The sequence below is a fragment of the Nasonia vitripennis genome, chromosome 1 (genome assembly GCF_009193385.2).
Source record: "Nasonia vitripennis strain AsymCx chromosome 1, Nvit_psr_1.1, whole genome shotgun sequence".
NCBI classification, from domain to species: domain Eukaryota; kingdom Metazoa; phylum Arthropoda; class Insecta; order Hymenoptera; family Pteromalidae; genus Nasonia; species Nasonia vitripennis.
Genome location: NC_045757.1, coordinates 1,173,757 through 1,196,487, shown reverse-complemented (window position 1 = coordinate 1,196,487; position 22,731 = coordinate 1,173,757). Strand labels below are relative to the sequence as shown.

Genomic DNA, 22,731 nt, shown 5'->3' with positions numbered 1-22,731 from the left:
GATTCAATGATTTAATTTTAAAACGAAAACTTTTAGATCTATATCCGTGTAATTTGTGTAATAATATTATACATGAAACCTTGAAAGTATTTCTTACAAATATAAAAGAAAAGAATGTTGTGATTTTGTACTATTTACAGATTAAGTCTATCGATGGTTCTTGAGAGCGTCGTCGATCGCCTCGTTCAGTTTCAGATTTCGCCAATCCAGGGATATGTTATCGAGATGGTTATCAAAGTCGACTAGATTTCTGTACTCCTCGTTTCTCATCAGATTATACATGGCTTCCAAGAGACCCGCTCCTCCTTCGTAGTTTATGCTGGAATGCAACAGATTACCTTTCTTATGATGTACAGTTTTCAAATAAATTTCTCATAAAGCAAATGATACCTTGACTTTTCCTTGAATTTCCATTTGCCCTCTGAAAATTGAGAAATCCGTAATGGATTTGTGTTCATGCCAATAGTCATTTCCTTGTTGTCAACAACAGCTACGACTGCATGACTGAAGTTTTCAGCTATTTTCTCTGATATGCTTCTGTGTGCTGGTTTGTCAGTACTGTAAGGATAAAAGATAAGTTGAAGTATCAAACATAATGCAAATTCTATAATGTTAATCCAAAGAAATGAGTAATTTACCTGATGTCATTGATGTTCTCATTAGCTAAATAGTACCCAGCGATGACTAAACCTTGACTTGAGGCCAACTGCTCTACCTGTAAAAGAAAAAGTTTGAATTCAAAACTCACACTCGTATTGCTGCACTACTTATAAGCCACTATAATTATAATTGAGAATGACACTCCAAAATCTAAGGGGTAAGCTCCAATAACAAACACAAACTCAGGTTAAGTACACGACAAACCGAACAAACTCTGCGAAAATCAAGCAGAAGCAGAATAATCCCGTACTCACCATAGTAAGCGCGACCTCGGACATGGGCGAGACATGAAGGCAGACGTGGAACAGCGGCACCGCGTCGACGATCTGCAACTCCGTCCCGGAACTCGACTTCGGCTGCTTACCCAGCAGCAAACCGTTTATCGCGCAATGCGGATACTTGGCAGCGTGCAAGATGATCTTGGCGTAGGCCCGTCCCGAGAACGAGATGTCCGCCATGGCTTCCTCGCGGTGTCAGCTGGATATGACGATTATCTGCCGTCCTGACAGTGACGATGTTGCGAAGGGCGACGGCGACGCCCTGGATAGTGTACACAAGTACTGAACTGAACCGATGGGGAGGTTAATTTATTTACAACTTCTGCCACGTCATTCGCGGAGAGCTGCGCGCGCTACCCACGTGACCCACTCGTTGCCTTGACGACCGTCAGCTGAGTGGCCTCGTGGATACTTCAAAACAAAGCACCGGGCTTTAATGAGCTTTTCAAATCGACGCCAATGGAGTAAGTGTACTTATGCCTATAGTTGAAAAACGCGTTGAATGGAGATCGTCGACTGGAAATCAAAGATGAAAAAAAGAAAGAAAGAGTCTCGTTCGTGAGAGCATTGTTGTAAGATTCTTTTTCTGATTTTAATTTATACATTGCTGTCGCGCGTTCTCACACGATCTCGCGTGCTTTGTTTTCAGGGAGAAACAAATGCAATGGAAGACTGGGATGAACTTGAGAATAGTCTGTTTCGTAAAGCTAGTGAAACAAAGGACTCGGGTATTGGAGAGTCCAAGAAGAAAGTTGCGTTCAGAGGTAATTTTACTCTGTTGTGGTCCTTTTTTACTGATGATTTAATACTACAATGCTAAATTTTAGATATCGATGAGAACGATCCTCTAAAGGACTTGAACTTCTCTGATGAAGAAGATTCTGAGGAATATTTTAAAGATAGACCTGTAGCAGCTGCACAGAGCAGTAAGATATCTCATTTGTTTGGGTTGAAATCTGAGGATCCACCAGAGGCACAAGATTTTACTCCTGCCAATGCACATATAGTGAGTGTTTTAGCTGGGTTTAGTATTGTAATATCCACAATTCAGAGTTTGGGTTATTGGGTTGAAAATATCTTTAAATTTATTAGGCTGAATACACTGAACCAAATAATTCACCATTACTTTCTACTAAAAACTCACTGGAAAAACTAGAAGTAATAGAATCAGATTTTAAGGAATCTGATACAATAAGGCCATCAAATAGTACAGTGACTGCTCCGAAAGTAGAAAATCCTGTACAGAAATCTGCTCCAAAAATGAAGTCTATTTTCGATGATGATGATGATGACCATTTAATTGATAAATCCAAGACTTCTGTTAATACTCAAGCAAAAAAGACATCCCTCATGGAAGATCTATTTGGAAGCAGACCAAAGTCTAGTCCATTGATAGAAACAGGCAGGAGGTCCAATCCCTTAAACTATGATGCTCCTGCAACTCGTTCGAATTCTGGAGAAGCCCTTACTGGTACATCATTGTTATTCAAACACTTTTGAATATAGATGGAAAAATTTAATTAATCATTAAAAAAATTTTTTTGTAGGATTGCTGAATGAGAGTACAAGTAAAACTGTAAACAATGCTGGCTTTTCCCTGAGTGCACCAAAAGAACCTAGGAGAGGTCGAAGAGCCTTAACAGTTCAAAATGACCCACTGGGACTCCTGTCCATGTCAAGTTTGCAGGTATTTGCAAATATTGAATTATATAATCTATTCCTTGCCAATGTAAAATACAAATCTCCTTTTCTTAATAGATTGATGATACTCCAAAACCTAAAGAGCAAAAAATAGTTCAGCCAACAGCTAGAGAAGTCATAACCAAATCTCCAGTTATTGAAGACTTACCAGAATGGCTAGGAGGTCCAAAAGTTTCCAAGGAACAGAAGCAAGAAACTGAAAAACCTGTTCAGAGTGAAACATCATTGATTGCCAAATCAGCAGAAGTTATAGGAAAAACTGTTTCTGGCTTAACAGATCAAACAGTAATCACAATTGGTTGGATAAAAATGATTCAATAATGATTTCGTGCAAATTCTTGGATTTTTCAAATTAGAATAACTATTCTTTTCCAACAGGATCCGAAAGTGAAGAACAGCAGGGTCTGACATCACAGCTGTTAGGTATTGAGTTTGATCAACAGGCAGCAATGATAAATATGCAACAGCAGGAACACGAACTCAGAACAGCAGCCGCTCTTTCTCAACAGAGTGAAAAACTAAATAATTTATTGGAAACTCAAAAAATTAAGCTCACTGAGCAGGAGAAACAATTTAACATGCTGATAGCCAGACAATTGGAAAGACAAGCTCTTCTTGAGGCACAAATGAAGGCACAACAAGACAGAATAAACAGTTATATACAAGTAAGCTAAAAAACGATTAATTATTTGAATGGTATATTTTCATTAAATGTTAATGTTTGTAAAATTAAGACACTTTCAGCTCAACCATCGACTGTACCATCGATGCAATTAACAGTGAATAAAGAAGTCAAGCTTGGGTCTAAAGAATCTGAGGACGAAAAAGAAGAGTCTGAAAGTCTCGTACAAAAACTTCAACTTGAAAAACTGTACTTAGAAAATACCTTAGAGAGCTTGAGAGAAAAGCATGAAAAAGAAATATCCATTCTTGAAGAATCCTACAAGTATGAACGAACAATGTTTGATCTACTGTGTAATACATAATTTTATAAAATTAATTCGTCTTTCACAGAAAACAAGTGCAGTTTTTGGAAGAAGCAATGATACAGATGGAAAAGAGAATGCAGGATGATCTGGAGTGTGTTGAAGCAGATTATAAATTGAAAATTCAAAAACTGAGGGATGAAATGCTTGACACCGAAAAACTTCATAAGACTGAGAAACAGACACTCAAAGTAAATCCTGAAACGAATTGATATTATCATGATTCATACAAAAATAAACGTTCAAATTCTCTAATTTTTAGGAAGAACATGCGCGTCTTATTCATGAAATCCGCGATAATCATCGAAGAAGCATGGAAGTCATGCAAAAAGAGCACATTGAAACCATTGAAAGAATAACAAAATCTAAGGAGTCTGAACGACAAGCCATTGAAATAATGAAATTAGACGGTACAAACGTCGAAAATGTTTTAAATAAGTCTCAAGTTATAATTGAAGGTCTTGAAAATTTGCAAAAAAAGTTTGAAAGCAGAGATAACAACTTTGTTGAATCTCAGGACAATCACCTAGTTTTTCAAGAAAAAAATATAGAATGTTAGTTACTGCTCAATACTAATTTTTTATTTTGTAATTAAGTTATATGGTTATAAAAAATTATTTAATTTGCAGATTTAAAGGAATCACTTGAAAAACAAAAGGATGCATTTGCTGAAGAAAAGCACAAGCTTATGGTAACAATTCAGAAGCTTGAATCAGAAACGTCCGAACTAATACAAGAATTTAGAAAACAAAATAACACTTTTAAAGAAAGTGAAGAGATTCTTAAATCTAGAGAACAAGCACTTCTCAGGGATAGAGAAATTTTCATTGAGCAAACAAATTGGGAGCGGGAGCGATTACAAGTAAGAAAAGGCGAAATATTAATTATTTCTCTGGTGCGAAATTTTAAGATCGTTGTGTTAAAATAATATTACAGGCTATGAGAGATGCTTGGGCAAAGGAGGAAGATAGGCAGTTAGAATGGCTTGCTCAAGAAAGACAAACTCTTGCTACTGAAAGAGGAAAGTTACAAATTTTCAATAGACTGAAAATCGGAGTTGATGAATCATCAAAAATTGAAGTAAATATTTAGTTGTAAGACATATATCTAATCATATCTGTACAAAATTTTAACGATTATTCGTAAAGTTAGAAGCAACCATAAAAGCTGCACAAGAAGCTGCATCGAGTGCCAATCAGGAAAGACTTAAGTGGCAGGAAAAAATCAATGAGCTGGAAATACAAAAAAATGCTCTGCAAGAGAAAGAAAATAATCTCATTCAAAAGGCAAAAAAACTTGATGATTTTACTCAGGTATTTAAGATTTATATTTTTTGAATAACCTTTAATTTATGTACATTTTAAGAACATCTGATTGAATTATAATATTGTAAATGAATCAGTCTGCTGTTGCCATAAGAGAAGAAGGCCTGAGAGCTTTGAAAGAAGCTCGTTTCATTGAAGAACGATACAAAGAGAAATTCAATGAATTACAAATTCAGCAGAGACTCTTGAATGAAAGAGAAGCGAAACTTGCAACTGAAAAACTCGAACTAGCAAAGTAAGATTAAGATAACAGAATAAATAGACTCCACAAACATATTGACTGGTTCATAAATTTTATTACAGAGAAAGACTATCTTTTCGAGTGAGTGAAGTGGAACAGCCTGAGAAAGATATAAGTAATAAATTGAACAATAAAATTATTCATGAAGAGGAGCAATCCAACTTTTCAGAGGTGCAATCTACCAGTATGCAATATACAACATACTTCAAGGTATTATTATTTTTTTTTTTTCAAATAAATTATTAAGTTTGGACTTACAAACTAAAACGAATATTTTTCTAGGATATTGTAGACCCACATCTACTTTTGTTAAAATGGGACTTGGACAATAAGTTACAAATGTCATAGGATTTACCTGTTACTGCTAGGCACTAATTGATGTGTAAAAATTTAATTGTAATGCTTAAAATTGAATACAAAATGTAAAAAAAATAAATTAATCTTCTTAAAATAGTTTTAAAATTGGCTGCAAATAGATCTATTATCAATATTACACTGCATCACTAGTCTTTTGGCCATCTGAAACATCGTTATTCAATCAAAAAAATGTCATTTTTCTTTGTTATTATGAATATATGTTCAATATCAGTACCTGCGTAATCTTTTTTAGGGTTACTTTTGACATTTTCTTTTCTTTTTTCTTGTGGTACAGATTTTTCATCTTTCTTTTCTTCTTTGTCTGTGCTATTTTTCTTTGAATCTTGTGCAGTACCTTCAGTTAATACCTATAAAAGCAAAAATTGTGTAAAAAAGTCTACTAGAAAAATTTGATTGTGATTGTTAAAACTAAAAGTATACTTTTTCTTGAAGTTCATTGGATAAAGTCTTATTTGACGTGTTTAAATCTTCCATATTATTTATAAATCCAGTGACTTTAGAAAGAAGCTCCACAACAGTTCTAAAAAATTTTTATGAATCTACACTTTTTAATTCTTACAAAAATTAAAATTTGTATAAATTAAAAATATACTTCATACAAGTTATTTGCCTCAGCAGGAGGAACTATAGGTACAGAATCATAACCATTACCCGCTTGTTCAAGTACTTTATCAACAACGCTCTTGTTCAATATCAATTGATCCAGGCTATTTATAATGATGTCCATTTGTTTTTTGTTTTCCTCTGCAGTAGTAAAAATAAACATGTGGAATGAGCAAGCATCACAAAAAAAGTAAAATCAAGGAATACAAACAAAAAAAAAATAAGCTAACCTTTCAAGCGCGTTAATTTCACCTGTAGCTCCTTAAATTTCTTATCCTGCTCTGCAAAATAGTTTTGGTCTTCCTGCTGATGCAGCTCCTCATCCGTATCCATCTTTTTCAACAAATCACTCATATTTTCCGACATTTTCTCGATTACTGAATAATGCTTTACCATGCAGCTACCTCTTACTACTTATATACTTTCACGATACGGCTTAAAAAACGTTAAAACTTTGAAATCGCGTATAGTAAGTATATATAGATATTTCAAACAAAACGTTATAACCTAACCTGACGTAATAAGCGAAAACACTGCATATCTAACTTGACTGACATGAAATGAAATGTTCAATACAAATTAATTCATAAAAAATATGTTTATTATTTTATAAAAAATACAAATAACTATATTATGTTGATCATAACATTTCCTTAAACTACAACTGTACATAAATTAAATATCACATTTTTTCCTTTTTTTCAAGCGAGAATTGTGTCAGACAATTTTTCAGGTTCTTCTAAAATAAGAAAAGATTCACTCTGTCAATGAATGCTCAAATTAATTGTACACGGTATTCCTTAATGTTAAAACATACCGTTAGAATCATTTAATAATCTATTAAGAGATTTTGTATTGTACAGCAGATCCTGTATTTCAGTAACTTCTGTACGGCAGACTTTCAAATCATTTTCTGTTCTTTCCATAATATTGACCTATAAGAAGGATAGATTATTTACATGTATCTATGAGAATAAAATCATGCAATCTATGATAATATGCTTACCACATCCTCGTGAATGGCATCTGGACAAGTAGTATTGGGTGCATCTATAACATTGTTTATGTTGCCTACAAAGTTGGCCATTTTGGCAACTAAATCTACGACAGTGCTGAAATATTTCAAACATCAATCAATATTTGCAACAACTAAGAAACTTGTAACGAACATAAGTTGTCCTACCTATGCTGTTCCTGAGGTACTGACAAACCGGTGAGGTTCTCCGTTCGCTTAAGAGCCTTCTCAATCGTATGTTTATTTGACACTAACTTGTCTAAACTTTTCATGAAGCTGTCTGTGTGCTTGTGAGTTTCATCTAATAAAGAAAATTATTGTTGTAAATAAATTCATGCGAATTTAGTCTATAGAGTAGTTGTGGAGTCTTGTCAACCTTTGTAGAAATCCAGTGTTTTTTTCAACTCTTCATATTTTCTGTCTTGTTCAGCAAAACGATTTTGCATGTCGGCTAATTGAAGTTCCTCCTCTTTATTCAATCGTTCCATTAACTCCAAAAGATTCGACATTTTTCAGTCAAAAAATATACAACCTGTACGTACGGACTTTCAAAACATTGGGGACTATAAGCGTAACGTATTATTATAACTATCATGAGAAAAAGGAGGTCGGCAAGGCAGAACGCAAAGGATCAACAGTCGGCGACCTATATATATATATATATGTGTGTGTGTGTGGGTGTCAGAGCAGTGCCCTACACCACATCACAGCTATCATTTACTTACCTATATATCTATAATTCACAGGTAAAGAAAGAATCGAAAAAATATTATAAATTTCAACTTATATATATTTGTAATTTTCATTAAATTAAATGCTTCATTTTATTGATACCACAAAGCATTTTACAATAGTTTGTTACACAATGATGTAATTTATTTACATTTATTCGTTACATAAGGATTTTTTTTATAAAAAATATTTCGGCGTACATCAGTGGATATCGTCAAGGTTAATTATAGAAAGATAACGGTACAGTGTAAACTTGTCGAATCGTTATGTTTTTTAGACGCTCATACTCGTAAGGAGAAAGAAACGATACTTCCGATTATCAAAGTCGAAAAATACATTTCGCGCTTCGCGTTAATCGTGATTATGTTTGCAGCTGCAACTTTCAGCTGTAAGCTCGTCGACGTTTAGCTACTTGTATAAAAATAGAAAATCTTGTGTATAAGAAAGATCAACAATGTTCCCTGGCATCTTAATTTTAATCATTCATTTTTTCTAATCTCATTGACTATCGCAAGCTCTTTTAACGCGCGGGGCTATCCGCTGGTCTAGAGTATGTATAGAATGCGTTCTTTGGCGATGTCAGAGCTGAACAAATTCTTATTTTTTACTGCGTTTCAACTTCAATAATCTTGAATGTTGCAATTCCCAATGCTCACACTTAAACTTAATTTACAAAAGATGGAGAAGCTGCGAAATTCTGATTCCGTAAACACTAAAAGTTTGTTTTGTGGTGATATCAATCAATTTTACTTTGCATACGAATAAATCTATCACTCATTCAAGCGCAGCTCCTCTCTTAAATGCATCAACAAATTATTCTTACATTTGTATAAGTATACATATACGTTAAGTTTCGGCTTACATAAATTCGCAAAAGTCTTTTCGAGTTTTATTCTTCGAGTCACTAAAATTTCTAGTTTTAACTGAACTTAATTTTAATTTTTTATTTTTAGAACATATCATTACGGAAAGATCAGTGACTCGCATAAGGACATGTGAAAGCGCCATTTGTACCGACAGTCTTTTCATATTCAAAGGCAGAATTTTCATTTTTTTATCTACACAGAGTATTCGTTAATCCCAAATTTAAATTCATTATACGTAGCAACACACAATTACATTAATACTAAAACATCAAATTCGAGTACAAAAAAAGCTTGAAAAGACTTGGAAGAGTCGGGAAAATCGTTTCTATCAGCGCGCTTCGCCACAAAACTTTCACAGCCCTTGGATCAGTTATTAAAAATTACGTAAATGCAGCTCATGTAAATTTGATGCCGTTGCGACTCTCACGTCCGGCCACTTCTCGATGAGCAGCAGCAGTCTAGCGACAGGGATAGTCGATTGCTTTTTTTCGATCGCTTCTCGTTCGTCGGTATTCCGGGCGTGCGACTAGCGCCGTCCACACGATCGCTCGTTTCGCCGAGCCTGATATAATTCTACAATATGAATTTCAACGAGCTTCAACATGAGAGTTCTCCACCTTATTTCCAAAACTGTTATGATGGGTTTGTTTTGCTGACCGGAAAAAGTTTCCCTGACAAGTCTTACAAGCGAATTTGTATTTACATATACAAGTTAATAAAATCGTACAAAATGGCGCGTCCATATTCTAAAAAATGTATTTAATTATAAGTTTTGAGATTCGCATACATTTTTATATAATTATATATAACTCTCACTGAACATTAAAATGAAAATTGAATTGCTTCGTGTAAAAATGGTATACACGTTGAAATTATAATTCGATTTATCGAAGAAACTTTTTCACTGGATAAGCCAATGTTTTACGATTCACATACATGAAAACACTTACGATTACGCACGAGACGCAAGGATTATGTTAATATTACAGAACACGCGCAAGGCACAATGTTTCCTTACTTTATCACACGTGTTAGTCGGGATTAATATTCGAGACATAAATGTTTGATCAAATTATACATCGATCGTTAAATACAGGATTTGTTGCGGCAAGATTATTTAAGAAGTAACAATCTTTTATAAAATAGAAATTATAAAAGATACAATCTTTAAACCTTTTATAATAATGAACTGAAAAATCAATTAGTTCAAATAGCAATCATTCTTTTCTTGAAACATGGATATTCAAACCAAACAAATATTGTTAAAATTTATTAGTTTTCTGATTTTTCAAGCGCCATGCGTTTTAACCGTCAGGTAAGTTTCCGTTAGTGAGCAACAAGACTATAGCCGAATTAATTGCTATTGGAATCCTAACTATTGAATAATTTTTTCAGTCCACCCTACCGATATAGTGATGAATTATTTTATGATAAATCATAACGGCGATCACTTGCATTACATGTGAACACTATTTTACATGATTAATATTATTGTCCACCCTGATGAGAGGAGAAAATAAAAAGGAAAAACCTTAGAGTACTGATGTCATTCAGTAATCGTAACGATTTCATATAATCAACATTAAAATGAAAAAAAAAAAATTAATAAAACAACTGTAAATTATATACACTCTTGCAATATGGAGCGATACAAACGTCATCATAAAAAAAATCGATGCGCAACAGCTTGTATCTCCTTATTGTCGAAAGAAAAAATTACACATAAAAAGAAAAAAACAATGAGGATGAGGCGAGACAACGATGAAAGGCTGAGAGTTATTGGTGTTAGCTTTGTTGTCGGTTTTGCAGTTTTAATTGCTGATTTTAAATGTTCATGTCGTAGAGATGTGAGGGAGCACCTACCACTGACGGCATCTGGCAGCCTCGTTGCACCAGCAGCCGAACCGTCGGTCCCCCATTTCGGATGATTTCGATAGCTTCTGTATGAGTCATGTTTTGGGTATTTTTACCGTTGATTTCTATGATTTGATCACCCACCTGAATAAAAACACAGAATTAGTTAGCCATGTTCTACTTATTCCAAATGAAAGGTCAATGTTCGTGACTTACTCTTAGTCTGTTGTCAATGAAAGCCGGACCATTTTCCGCGATCTGTAGTACAAAGAGCGGCATATTCTGGAATTCTCGACCACCACGGATACTGAATCCAAAACCTCGCGTGCCTCTGGTCAGCTCAACGGCGTGATACTGTTCGCCATCTCCGTCACCCGTCATAATCTCATCCTGTGAGTCATATACAGAGAAATATAGCCTGCTATATTTTGTTTATAAAGAATTAAAATTACTGTATAGAAGTATTGTACCTTCTGAGACAACGAAGCATTACTGTAGCAGTCATCCAAGGGGTAGCCTATGGTGAGTGTGACAGAGTAGCCTGAGTCCTTGATGAGATTGACGATGTCCTTGTGACAAGCGTTTGTGATGTCCACGTGGTTTACTGCTTGTATGTGGTCGCCAACATTCAGTCTACCGCATCTCTCGGCTGGCGAGCCTTCGATTATCCTGCCGATTGTGGAACCAGCTTTGTTCACCGACGAGATAATAACGAAACCGAAACCTTCGTTCTCCATTCGCGTAACGGTTACCTGTTATCATAAATTGATAGCATTGTAGAATTATAATACATTTTTTAATTATAAGTACTGATTGCTTTACGAACCTCGTAAGGATATTGTACGTGTCCAATGGGTCGGCATCCATAGGACGACGAAGAGGACGACTGCAAGTTCTCACGCATGCTGTGATGATGATTTTGATGATGATGATGATTATGGGCATTAATACGACGGCGAATGCCGAGGGTAACTCTGCCGTTTTCAGCAGCAGCGATCATTAGTTGAACCACACGATGGTGCGACGAATTCAACACACTCTCACCGTCCACGGACATGATAAGATCACCCGTATTCAGACGGTTGTCCACATCCGCCGCACCGCCTGGCACTATGTGCCCTACAGACACCTGCTGACCAAGCAAATGCACACGACAAATTAGAGATCACGAATAACTTGTAAACTTATTTTCCTTTTTCTATTTAAAAATAATTGATCAACATAGAGATACAAATTTCCGAAAGCGATTCGGTGATAATCGAAAGAAGAGAATATTCGAATGTGAGATACCAACCTGAGATCCTTCCTCCGTACCACCGACTATTCGAAAGCCGAAGCCGTTGTCTTGCCTAACAAGACTTACAAGAGTCTCGATCCACTCGATGTCGGGGATCGATGGGCAGATCAGTTCGTTTCCAGCGTCACCTCCGTAAATCCCATATCTATACGAAAAAGCAATAAATAATCATGAAGTTGCCCTCTTAGTTCTTAACAAAAGTTAAAAAAAAGAAGGTACCTCGGCATGATGGAACTGGAGTGAGGCTGTTCGTGCTCAAAGCTTGTCGTCTCCTTCTGCTTGTCCCAGATTTCTCCGGTATCGACATTCTGCTCCTGGCCGATCATTGCCGCATACGAACTGTAGTCACCCTGGTCACCCTCGAACTGTGAATGCGCCGGTGACTGTACCGCATAGATGTCCTTATAGTACTCGGCCATGCCATGGTGATGCATCACGACGCCGTTTTGTTTTGGGTGACGCTGCTGAGCTATGTCGATCGAGTAGACCTCGCTACTGTAGTTGAGCTTGTCGTTGTTGGCTGCGAGCCACTCCTCGCGCTTCATCGCATCTCGCAGAGATTCCTCTACCTCCAGGCCGTCTATAATTATAATGAGCAGGATGTTACGTTTGATTCAAGCACGGGTGTACTTTCACGTAAGAATAAAAACATGTATATTTAGATGTTGAATTTTGAATCAGTATATACAAAAATAACTGGGCTATGAATAAACTTGATGGATTTGCTAATTTACATATGTACATTTGGGTACACATATAATACTGAAATATATACAAGAGTATACCTGAATAATTAATAAACTGACATGTCCTGACGTTAATAAAATTACGCAGAGAAGAAATTGGTACATAATAACGTTTTCGAGCTATAGAATAACGATTCGTCGTTGTAAAAATCTATTTTAAAAATAATTCATAGTAAACGATGAACAATAAGGTCCGCTTACCAGAGAGATTCATCGTGGCAAAATTGTCGTTGATGTGTGAAATGTTGGGCTTGTAGGGCATCTCCGTGTAGCCATATATTCCATGCGCGTAGTCTTGATTGGGATACTTGTACCTATTGTCTAATGCGTTTTGCAGCTCATTTTGATGATCCACAACAGACATCTGCTGTTGTTGCTTCTGAGGTGGCAACGGCGAGGCCCTGGACTTGTTGCGGGTGTCGATGAGGGGCGTTTTCGGTCGTTGTGGTACAATGGTCTTGGTCTGTGTGCTGTATATATCGGCGGTGGGCGTCTTGCTGCGGAAGAAGTCGAGCGGGCCTTTCTCCTTTGGCTCCTTCACCAGACAGTCCTTGTCCTGAAGCGCCGATTGCGACTTGCTGGCCGAGCGCTGCACGTAGATCAAGGCTTCCTGATCGCGTTGACAGTCTTTTAATACCTGGACTACTTCGGCATGACACATGTTGCGGACGTTGACTTCGTTGATGTTCACAAGAATGTCGGATTCCATGAGGTTCTTACAGCGCTCTCGATCAAGGATTTTCTTGACTTTCTGGCCGTGCGCCGAGTCCGCTATCGTGAAGCCAAACCCTGTAATACCTTTTACTATCGGAATGGTCAGGAACTCCGGAGGCTTTGACGGTACCGGTGAGTGTGTGTCGTCGTGAGAACTGTAGACAATATTTGTTGATTAAAAAATAGATCGTCTTAATTGAATGACGACAATGTACGAACTGCAGTGTAACTTACTGTGTGGGATGGTCGAGGCTGTCGGAGAGCAATATGTCGGTGCTGCTCGGCCTCTTGATAGCGTTAATAGATTCTCCAAGCTTTTCCGAGATACAGAGATCTGGCATTGAATTCACGGAGGCGGTGGTCGTAAGGTTCTCGCCGTTCTGTTGGGATGCGTGCACCGGCAGAAACGAAGCCGAGTCGAGGAAGTCAAAGCGTTCGCCGCCGCGCAAGCCCGAGCGCTCAAGGTCCATATACAAACTCGGTTCTTCCGTTAGAATGTCTGTAAATTTTCCGTTGAATTTGATTTTTAATGGATGAACGTTTACGTTTACACTAAATAATTAATACAATAGTCTATCATACCTGGTGCATTGATGGCATTAGTAGTAACGACTTCCGTATTGGGATCGTTCGGATCGAAGGGCAACGGATAGCCTCGGCAGACATCTAGCGAGACGGTCTCGCCGCTGGCAATCGATTTAAAAACGTTGACCATTTCGTTGTGCGTAAAACCCAGTACACACGTGTCGTTTACGTAGACCAGCACGTCACCTATTGCAAACAAGCAAAATCAATACGATAACTCAACTGATCAGGAAACAACAATAATATAGCGGGAAGATTAACGCATAAAATGTCGTACCCGTGCGGAGCTTTCCGTCGAACCAAGCAGGTCCATTGGGCACGACGCTCTTGATCTGCAGAAACTCCTGGACGCTGTCGTCGCCGCCTACTATCGTGAATCCCAAGCCTCGCGAGCTCTTCACCAGGGTCGTGTATATCCGCTGGCCCGTGAGTTCGTCCGGATTCCTCGTGAAGTGCGGATTTTTGTTCCGCTCACTCATCGCGTTCTGCAGAGAAAGATCACATTAGTATTTGATACTATTGAGGGATCAAAACTACGTTGCATCGTCGCGAGAGAAAATTTTCTCAGCGTGTCAGAGTACAACGATAAGGCTGCGTCGGCAGTTTCGCTATCAAGCCTTCTACAGTTACATCAGAAGTGCACAGAGTAAAAAATATACTGACGAGGCTTTGCTGGGCTCGTTTCGCCTGGAGCACCGGGTTCTCGTACTGGGTGCGCCTGTTCACGTGGTCGATGAAGTAGGTGCCGTAGATGTTGTCGTCGATCTTCTCCCAACCGTATGGCAGCTCGTCGTCGAGGCACTCCTCGAGCGAGCGCTTCTGGAACTTGGAGAGCCGAGGGTCCAGCCAGTGGGACGTGCCCGTGTTGTGGCTGCGAAAGTAATCGCATTAAAGCAAGTTCTCAGTGACATCTTCTCTCAGTTGTATGAAGGAGACTCACTCGATGAAGTAAACCTCTCCGGAATCGGTGTAGGCTTTCTCCCAGTTGACGGGCAGCGGGCCGAGCTGGTCCTCTGTGGCCTGCTGTCGATGATGGTGACCGCCGGGCCGGTGGCCGAGGTGGTGGTGATCCATCTGACCACCGCCCGAGTCCTCGTCGTCCTCGTGGTGGTAGTAGTGGCCATTGCTGCGGCCGCTCTGCTCCGTGCTGTAGACGTACGTTGGCGGCACCCGGTGCTGTTGCTGGTGGTGGTGAAGGTTCGGGCTCGGCTGGTCGGAGCCGTCCAGCGTGCCCAGGATCTCTTTGCTCATGCTGTCTGCTGCGAAGAGAGAGAGAGAGAGAGAGTAGGATAAATTTTAATCCAGAGACCTACTCATAAATATCGTCGACAACGTCTCGGTTATCCGCCGGCCAAATTACGTTTAACGATACTTTAATGATCAGCCTTCGACGCGTTCTAAGTGGAAAAATATGAACCGAAATCCTCAACGAGCTCAGGCCGTAAGAGGACATCCTCTCCCGCGCACAATAGTATCGTTTTCCAAGTGTGTATGTCTGTTCCAGGACTGGCTCTCTCGTAATCGCCTAATTAAATGTTTACCGTTAAAGCGCCGCGCGCGCGCACACACAGGCGTAATTGAGGCTCAGCCGCATGCGTATAGTAGACCAACTCGTTCCAAAGAAACAGCTCTGTATACAGCATTGTATGGTTATGTAAATCGGTATAATGGAGGTGACGCACAAACGCCGCTCAATTAAGAGCTGGTCTCCACGAATCGCCGAAGAGTTAAATTGTACGGATAGACAGCTATTTGTGGCTCGTTAGAGCCAATTGATTTCGAGATCGAACGAATTGTCGAGGCTCCGAATGCTATACAAGCGCTCACACTCACCATCGTTAGGGTCGTCCATCGATGCTGAATTGTCGGTGTTGGAGGCCATACTATCGAACCCTCGACTCATTTTTCATCTTCCGTCTGATGCCTGCAATCAAAAGGATGATAAAGTTCTATTAGTATTCATCGAACAAAAAGCTGTCATACAGAGACAAGCTTCGCTCACATCCTCAATCCGTAGAAATACGACCGTTATCGAGACGAGGTATACTTATAAGACACTGCGCATAACGCATCGAGTACACGAGTAACACTATATACCCGACGACGACGACAGCAGCGGCAGCGCGCCTCGGATTCCCCCGCGAAGACCCGCGACACGACTCCGTACATAAGCAAGTAGGTGGTACACGTTAGCGAGCGGCGGAAAAAATTGCGCGGATCTTAACGGCAATTCTCCTCCACCGCCGCTGTGTATAACGCGAGTCCGTGAATACACTCTTCCGTCCGAAGGTTCTTCTTTTTTTTTTTTTTTTTTTCAAAAGAGCAGAGAACGACGGCCTTCGGTTTACTCATCGATCGGATTGTTTATTTCCAGCTTTCCTTGAAAACAACGAGGGAAAGAAAAAACGACGACGGAGAAAGTAAACAAACGGCTGTATTTCCAGAAATAGAACATTCAATCGCACTAGCCTCGCCGCGAATGTAGACGAGCGCGCAATTCAAAAGCGCGCCAATCTCGTCGAAACTGCAGACTATGCACGAAACTCTCCCTGTGTGCGGGTGTGTGTATGTGTGCCACACGTCAATGGCAAAGTGTTACTGGCCGCGAAGTTATTCAATTTCCTCTCAAATCGGCGCGTAACCCAGTAATAAAGTTTCCTATAAATACAGAGACATAGAGGCCGAGCGCAGTCGTGATGAAAAATCAAGTTAGCGCTTGTCATCCGCACCGGCGGCGAGAAGCCGATGACCCATTTCTCCGCGTTACGATCGATGGCCATAATTTTATTTATCGTATATTATCTGCTGCTGTTATCTCGATGATAAAGGTATGGAGAGAGAGAGAGAGAGAGAGAAGTCTTCGGGCGATTGTTGTTGCGGCGAGCGGAGAAGAGAGAGTAAGAGATATCGGGTGTGTGTGTGTGTGTGTGTGAGAGAGAGGAAAGATCAGCTGACCCGGTCATTCCGCGCGACTGACCTCGAAGGGTCGTTTAACTGCACTCGCGTATACGTGTGTGACTTATTACCGTTCCATTCACGTGTTTGCGATTTTACGCCGAGATTTCAGCAATTTTCTGATAAAATTGGTAAAACTGATTCTTTAAAGTCAGGCTTCAGTATACTGCGAGGCCATTAATTTCCAATTCTCCGAGTAAAGAGCCGAGTATAACAGTACACCCACTGATTCATAACCGTTGATAATTTAAAAACGGAACGGTTTCCACGTCCTAAGAAATCGACTCATCCGCGCAACAAGACCGAATAAAAATTCACATTTCCCGCGCGCGTAAAAAATCTCATCAGCGAAGCGACACTATACACACAGCTCGCTTAAAAAAAAAAAAAAAAAAAAGAACACGTCAAGCCGCAGGAGCGGTGACCTACACGTATAATACACACCACATCCATCGTGCGCCACTCGACTTTCTATCCGGCATCTGCGGAAAATTCTAGCTCTCGCGCGCGACGACGACGAGCGAAAGAAGAGAAGAAAATACAGGCGCGTGAGAAAAAAGCGTCGTCGTCGACGCTTATACGTATTTTCTGCGCGAGCAGCGGTTCTCGCTATATGTGGGCATTATACTCGGCGCTGGCTGCTGCTCCGCGCGCTGAGGAGAGAAAATTATTGCGGAGCGCGTGCGGTAAATGAGGGACGCTCGCGATTTTTTCCTTTCGTGTGGGAGTCGCGGCGGCGGCGCTGTGTGGTTCTTTTTTGTGGGAAGAGACGGATTTTTTTTTTTTTTTTGTTCCTCGCTTTTTTGCTGCTGAGAGAATTTCGGTTGGGTTACGGCGCTTTTAACGCTATCGAGATTAACGGTTTTCTCTACGATGTGATTAGCGACTGTACAATGGGGTATTGTAATAATACACGCGGCTCGATTTGCAATCAATGCGGTACTCGGTGCAACGCGCGAATAAACACCGGGAACATCGCTCTATCTCGTTGTTAGTGACTAAAATGTCACAACAACACCGAATCGACTATTCATCGTCGGAGTTTCGGCAACGAATCCATTATTTCCCAACGCATCCTCTGCATTTTTTAAAATTCAAGAAAAACGAGTGTGCACATAGGAGAATAATAAAAAGCAGACGCCATTTTATAGGACGTCCGGGTTTTCTCTCGTCGGAAAATCTAGAGACGGCTGCGCGGACGCAGCTGCCGCAGGTTTTTCTCGCGTGCACCCGGTGCAGCGTGTTTGCCTTGGCGTCTACTGTTGCGTGAAGAGAGAGAGAGAGAGAGATTATGGGCTGCGCTGCATGTGCGCCGAGTTATATAGAGAAGAAAATGACGCGATTGCGAAGTACAGCGTGATTCGTGTTTACTGCACGCGAAGAGGATTCGGCTTTTTTTTTTGCTTTGCTGCATGCGAGGAAACTCTTGTGTAATGGGAAACTAATGGGTCGGTTGTTGCTTGAAGAGTTTAGTTTTTGAAACTGACGGCGGAATAATGATATTTTATTCGAGCGAGGCTTTCATCCACAGCAAGCATTTAATAAAAATCGAACAAAGCGTCGTAAAAATAAATTAAAACCTTTCGCGCTCTCTCGGTTCCTCGCATGAATGAGCACTGAAAATCACGCGCGCACACACACACACACAGACACACACCGGTCGAGTGAATGACTCCGCTACTCCGTCGCAGATATACAAGACGTATATATGTATACAGTAAACAAGTGCGTAAACTTGGCTCTCGCGAATCGCCAATGGGCTTTTTTTAATCGCCGAAGAGCGAAAGTGCGCGGGGCACTAAAATTAAGATAAGCCGCGACGAGGCGCATATGCATATTTCCTATATGTATACAGAAGTCGAGTCTCTCTCTCTCTCTCTCTTACAACGGATTTCATTCATAATGGCGCAAGAGATACACACGACTTTTTCACGTCGCCAGAAATAGCTCGAAGATCGATGAGGAGAGCGAGAGAGATCTCGGGAAACTGGAAATTACGAAATGAAAACTCGACGCGCGCGCGAGTCGGTGTCTGCTGCAGCCGCCGCTGTTTTTTTATGGAGTTAAAGCGGCAGTAGTGTGTGGTGGTGGTGGTAGTAGTAGGAGAGAGAGAGAGAGAGAGAGAGAGAACGAGAGAGACTAGACGCTGGAATAGTGAAGGGGGCGATAGCGAGAGATTCGGTTCTATAGGTGGTCATACAGTCGTGCGCTGCTGCTGCTGCTGCACTTGAATGCGCCGCCGTATTCGGTTTCGGAATCCTTACGGGCTGCTTTACGTGCATATGGTTTTCTTGAAAAATCGAGCTAACGGGAAGCGTGATTTATCGCTCGATGAATCGGGGAAATATTTTTCGAACGAGAAAGAATTTTTTTCTTTTGTAATTCATAATATGCGTATTAATTACTCATCCGCGCACACGACTCGTAAATAAAACTTCCCAGGAGCGGATTTTTGAGAAATCCACCTACTCCGCGGAAACGATCATCCGCGCGTCTCACCAAAAATCGAAGCAGCAGACGCTCGCCGGAGGTTCGTAGAAAAAGAAGTACACGCTGCACACAAAGAGCCGAAAAAAAGTCGGCAGCGGCGGCGGCGCATCTGCGCCTAATTAACATGAATCGGAGAGTAGGAGGAAGCGCGCGCGCGCGCGCGCGCGAGTGAGAAGCATATAGAGGAAGCGCGTATGCACAGCAGCAGGAAAAAGGGGAAAACATCTGGCCTCTCCTTTTTCGCGCTTGAGAAAGCAGCGCCTGCGGGCCAGTGAAAAGCGAAGCGCGCGAGCGAGAAGAAAAAACTGTCTTCTTCTTCTTCTCGCACAGCGCGCACACAGCTGTCTCCCGCAGAGTCGACGATGTCGCCTTTCTTTTTTTTCGTTTGTTTGCCGACCAAGTGGCTCTGCGCTTTCGAGTGCCTTATTATACCCGAATAATGCGCGTACTGAGTACAAGTGAGCCAAAATAAAACACGAGCGATGAAATAATTTTTTTCTCTTCCTCTTCATCCCGCACTCGCCCATGAGAAAGTCGCGTCTCGATGCAGCTGCGGGAGTACTATAATTTTAAAGGGTTTCTCGTTATCGGTCCCCCCGAAAAAAGATACGAGACAAGTAGCCCCGGCTCTAAACAAGCGAGCCTTTGTGCGGACACAGCTCTTTTACATGCTATAGCGGAGCAAACGCTCCGGCAGGTATATTCAAAAACCGACGATTCCCAACTTGCGCGCGTGCGTACCTACTCTCGTAATTTCTATTCGCCGGCTGCGCATCTTCCCCTGAAGTATGTGTATGCCTCTGCACAGACATATAATGCCCTGTCTGCAACGCGCCCATTGAGAGTAGACTCGAAAATTTCGCTACGAAGAAGAAAGGAGGAGAAGAGAGAGAGAGAGAGAGAGAGAGAGAGAGAGAGAGAGAGAGAGAGAGAGAGAGAGAGAGAGAGAGAGCCTGCACGCAACTCCCGCCGTTGTCAACGAGAGCTGCTTTGTGTGTGGGTATTCGTGGACGCGAGATTTTAAATTTTTCTTTTTTTCGTGTGACAGGGTTGTTGCTGAAAAATTAACGCCATAAAGCGGGAGCTGAGAGTTCTCTTGATTTGGACAGCTGCGTATGAGTCACTTTTTATACACACATAGCGACTGAGAGAGAGAGAGAGAGAATGGGAGGAAAGTCAGAGATGATTGTGAGAAATAGCTTCTGCGCAGAGGCTTGAAGCTTTTTCTGGCCAGCGAGTACTTTGCCCTTTGAAACCAGTTTGCCAGTCATCACAGGAGATGAGCACACTGTGCACATTGGATTATGAATTACAGTTTTATGTCTCATGAGGCAAATGCCTTGAATTATGTGGGCTTTATGCCATACTTTTTGCAATGACTTGCTGACTGTGCGAAGAAAAAAGATCCTGCACTCTGTACTCCAATAAGTATAAGTATGAGGTATCACGGTAATAATCATAAACTATGCTGCTCATTACACAGTACTTTATCTAATTTATGTAATATGCTACTAGTTTGTCTACTTTCTGCCAGGACTGCATACAGGAAACTGAGTGTGGAGCACTCGATGAAAGTACCTGCTCGGAGCAAGACATCTTTGCACCACTACGTACACACACACACACAGCTATACACATTCCAGCAGCACTTGTTGCTGCACTATTTGAATAACCTCCCAAAAGTCTTGCCAGCTCTCTCATTATCACTGCCTTGAGAGTTCCGGCGTCTCATCAGAGCCAGATTATAATAAGAGGCCAGTCGTGAGTCCTAATGAATTCCGGAGCGAGTGCATTCGTCCCAATAAGGCCGCCCCGCCTCTGTATACTCGTGCAACAACGCGGTGCAGCACTACTTTACAACTCACTCTCTCCGCGGCGAGAAAAGCGCAGCAGTCACAGAAAGACTGGAGAGAGAAAGGGGGTTGAAAAATATACAATTTCCTATGATATTCACCTCGTTTGGGGTATCCATCGGTGGTCCGGCCGACTGGGGCCGCATCTTCCCGTCTGGCCTCTCCCCGGAGCCGAGGTCGGCGCACTATGCACACAAACACACACGTATACACAAGAGCACTGACTGAGGGACAGAGCGAGATGCACTGAAGTGGAGAGTCCGTTGAGGTTAAACGCACTGAGAAGCGAGAGAAGCCAGGATGCCGAGGCAGTGAATCACGCTAAGGTGGCACCAGTCATCGTCTCGGCCCGCCAGCGATAAAGGGACTGCTGCTGGCGTACGCACGTATGTGTGCTTCTCGTAGGTATGCTACCGCTACGGAGTGAGTAAGTAGTAGGGAGAGAACGAACGCCGCTGTGGCGGAGAGCGACGTGTGTACGGCTTTTTTTCCCTCCGCCGCGCACCACCGCCGCGTTTCCTTTCCACTCGCGCGCGCGCGCAGCTGAAGAAAACTGACACGCTATACGCGGTTATACGCGAGCGGCTGCGAGTGAGAGAGAGAGAGAGAGAGGAGAGGTGAGTGGTTTCAACGGCGAGTTCGCTGCCGGCTGATGCGGCTGCGGTTCCGACTCCGCGGCGTTCCAGCTTACCGATCGAGTCTAGTTTCTTTTCTTTATTGGCTACGTTCCGCTGTTCCGCACCGCCGACGCTTTTTAAAATTCGCAGTTTTGACCTTTGGTTTGGAGCAAAAAGTTGCGACAGTATATTATTACATGTTGGTATAGAATCTAATATGACTATTATATGTGCAAATAACGTATAAATAATTCGTTTTTAGCTGTTGGTTTGGTGAAATTTTGTAAACGCTGCGCACTTGCTAAACTAAAAGAGGATAATTTGTGTTATCTGCCAAAAATAAAAAAAAAAACCTTCGATCAATAAGAAAATCCAATTATATTATATTTATAGTATCCTGAACAGTTCCTACGGCTACCGCTAGGCGGTGAAGACCCCGAGCACAAACTCCAAGTAGTTTTTATTTCCTTTTTTAACGCATTTGCAAACGCGTACGCGGGTTGGCATTAAAATCATCGATAGATAAAATTCTACCAAAATCACCCGCAATTGTTTAGAATTTGACAATTTTTTTACCCCGTTATACCATCGCTTTCCGATGCTACCAAGGCAAACTCGCAAGCGGAAAGAATAATTCACGATTCGTATATAAGACTGCCGAAATCCACCCTAAGCTGGTGGTCCGAAGCTTCTCAGCGTCAACTCCGTAAGCGATGTTCTAGAGCCCGCCGTTCCTGTCAATTCTTGGAAGCCCTGGTGTCGAAGTCCGAGACGACGACGACGACGACCCAAAGAGAGCTGGGTTTTAGCAGCAGCAAGAGCACCGTTGCAACCC

At 41.2% G+C, this 22,731-nt stretch overlaps 5 protein-coding genes and 1 long non-coding RNA gene across 12 annotated transcripts; 2 read left to right on the top strand and 4 right to left on the bottom strand.

The window, feature by feature from the left end:
- Positions 1-30: 30 nt before the first annotated feature.
- Positions 31-1,331, bottom strand: LOC100121730 (ER membrane protein complex subunit 8/9 homolog). The gene is made up of 4 exons (XM_001605872.5): positions 915-1,331; positions 639-715; positions 391-558; positions 31-319 (listed from the first exon to the last, which is right to left on the bottom strand). The coding sequence occupies exons 1-4, from the start codon at positions 1,116-1,118 to the stop codon at positions 148-150; spliced, it is 621 nt and encodes a 206-aa protein (XP_001605922.1). The 5' UTR covers positions 1,119-1,331; the 3' UTR covers positions 31-147.
- A 48-nt stretch (positions 1,332-1,379) lies between these two features.
- LOC100121713 (fas-binding factor 1) lies at positions 1,380-5,642 on the top strand. 2 transcript variants are annotated; one of them, XM_001605274.6, is made up of 16 exons: positions 1,380-1,510; positions 1,588-1,702; positions 1,766-1,944; positions 2,031-2,409; positions 2,486-2,625; positions 2,697-2,937; positions 3,018-3,304; positions 3,374-3,585; positions 3,654-3,816; positions 3,888-4,179; positions 4,255-4,487; positions 4,562-4,705; positions 4,774-4,938; positions 5,028-5,185; positions 5,254-5,401; positions 5,474-5,642. In XM_001605274.6, exons 2-16 carry the CDS (start codon positions 1,603-1,605, stop codon positions 5,537-5,539), a joined length of 2,907 nt encoding a protein of 968 aa, XP_001605324.2. In that variant the 5' UTR covers positions 1,380-1,510; positions 1,588-1,602; the 3' UTR covers positions 5,540-5,642. The 2 variants fall into 2 exon arrangements, with proteins under 2 accessions (XP_001605324.2, XP_031777558.1); XM_031921698.1 differs by lacking the exons at positions 1,380-1,510; positions 1,588-1,702 and having other exon boundaries at positions 1,886-1,944; positions 2,095-2,409.
- LOC100121696 lies at positions 5,227-6,624 on the bottom strand. The gene is made up of 5 exons (XM_001605258.6): positions 6,403-6,624; positions 6,169-6,313; positions 5,990-6,089; positions 5,784-5,916; positions 5,227-5,710 (listed from the first exon to the last, which is right to left on the bottom strand). The coding sequence occupies exons 1-5, from the start codon at positions 6,566-6,568 to the stop codon at positions 5,682-5,684; spliced, it is 573 nt and encodes a 190-aa protein (XP_001605308.2). The 5' UTR covers positions 6,569-6,624; the 3' UTR covers positions 5,227-5,681.
- A 127-nt stretch (positions 6,625-6,751) lies between these two features.
- On the bottom strand, positions 6,752-7,781 carry LOC100677812. Its single transcript, XM_003425460.4, has 5 exons — positions 7,564-7,781; positions 7,356-7,488; positions 7,179-7,284; positions 6,990-7,107; positions 6,752-6,911 (listed from the first exon to the last, which is right to left on the bottom strand). Exons 1-5 carry the CDS (start codon positions 7,694-7,696, stop codon positions 6,874-6,876), a joined length of 528 nt encoding a protein of 175 aa, XP_003425508.1. The 5' UTR covers positions 7,697-7,781; the 3' UTR covers positions 6,752-6,873.
- A 178-nt stretch (positions 7,782-7,959) lies between these two features.
- LOC100121664 (membrane-associated guanylate kinase, WW and PDZ domain-containing protein 1) lies at positions 7,960-21,864 on the bottom strand. Of its 5 annotated transcripts, none has more exons than XM_031921694.2 (16): positions 21,381-21,864; positions 15,815-15,905; positions 14,922-15,240; positions 14,645-14,852; positions 14,259-14,466; positions 13,979-14,167; positions 13,631-13,895; positions 12,884-13,551; positions 12,722-12,802; positions 12,156-12,516; positions 11,934-12,081; positions 11,466-11,771; positions 11,110-11,391; positions 10,856-11,029; positions 10,649-10,783; positions 7,960-9,358 (listed from the first exon to the last, which is right to left on the bottom strand). In XM_031921694.2, the coding sequence occupies exons 2-16, from the start codon at positions 15,882-15,884 to the stop codon at positions 9,209-9,211; spliced, it is 3,564 nt and encodes a 1,187-aa protein (XP_031777554.1). In that variant the 5' UTR covers positions 15,885-15,905; positions 21,381-21,864; the 3' UTR covers positions 7,960-9,208. The 5 variants fall into 5 exon arrangements, with proteins under 5 accessions (XP_031777554.1, XP_031777556.1, XP_031777557.1 ...); XM_031921696.2 differs by having other exon boundaries at positions 11,466-11,768; XM_031921697.2 differs by having other exon boundaries at positions 14,922-15,237.
- LOC107982208 lies at positions 16,676-22,267 on the top strand. 2 transcript variants are annotated; one of them, XR_004226481.2, is made up of 3 exons: positions 16,676-16,809; positions 20,475-20,867; positions 20,942-22,267. It is a non-coding gene; the product is annotated as an uncharacterized LOC107982208 (long non-coding RNA). The 2 variants fall into 2 exon arrangements; XR_001729757.2 differs by having other exon boundaries at positions 16,685-16,809; positions 20,475-20,875; positions 20,961-21,386.
- The last annotated feature ends 464 nt before the right edge of the window (positions 22,268-22,731 follow it).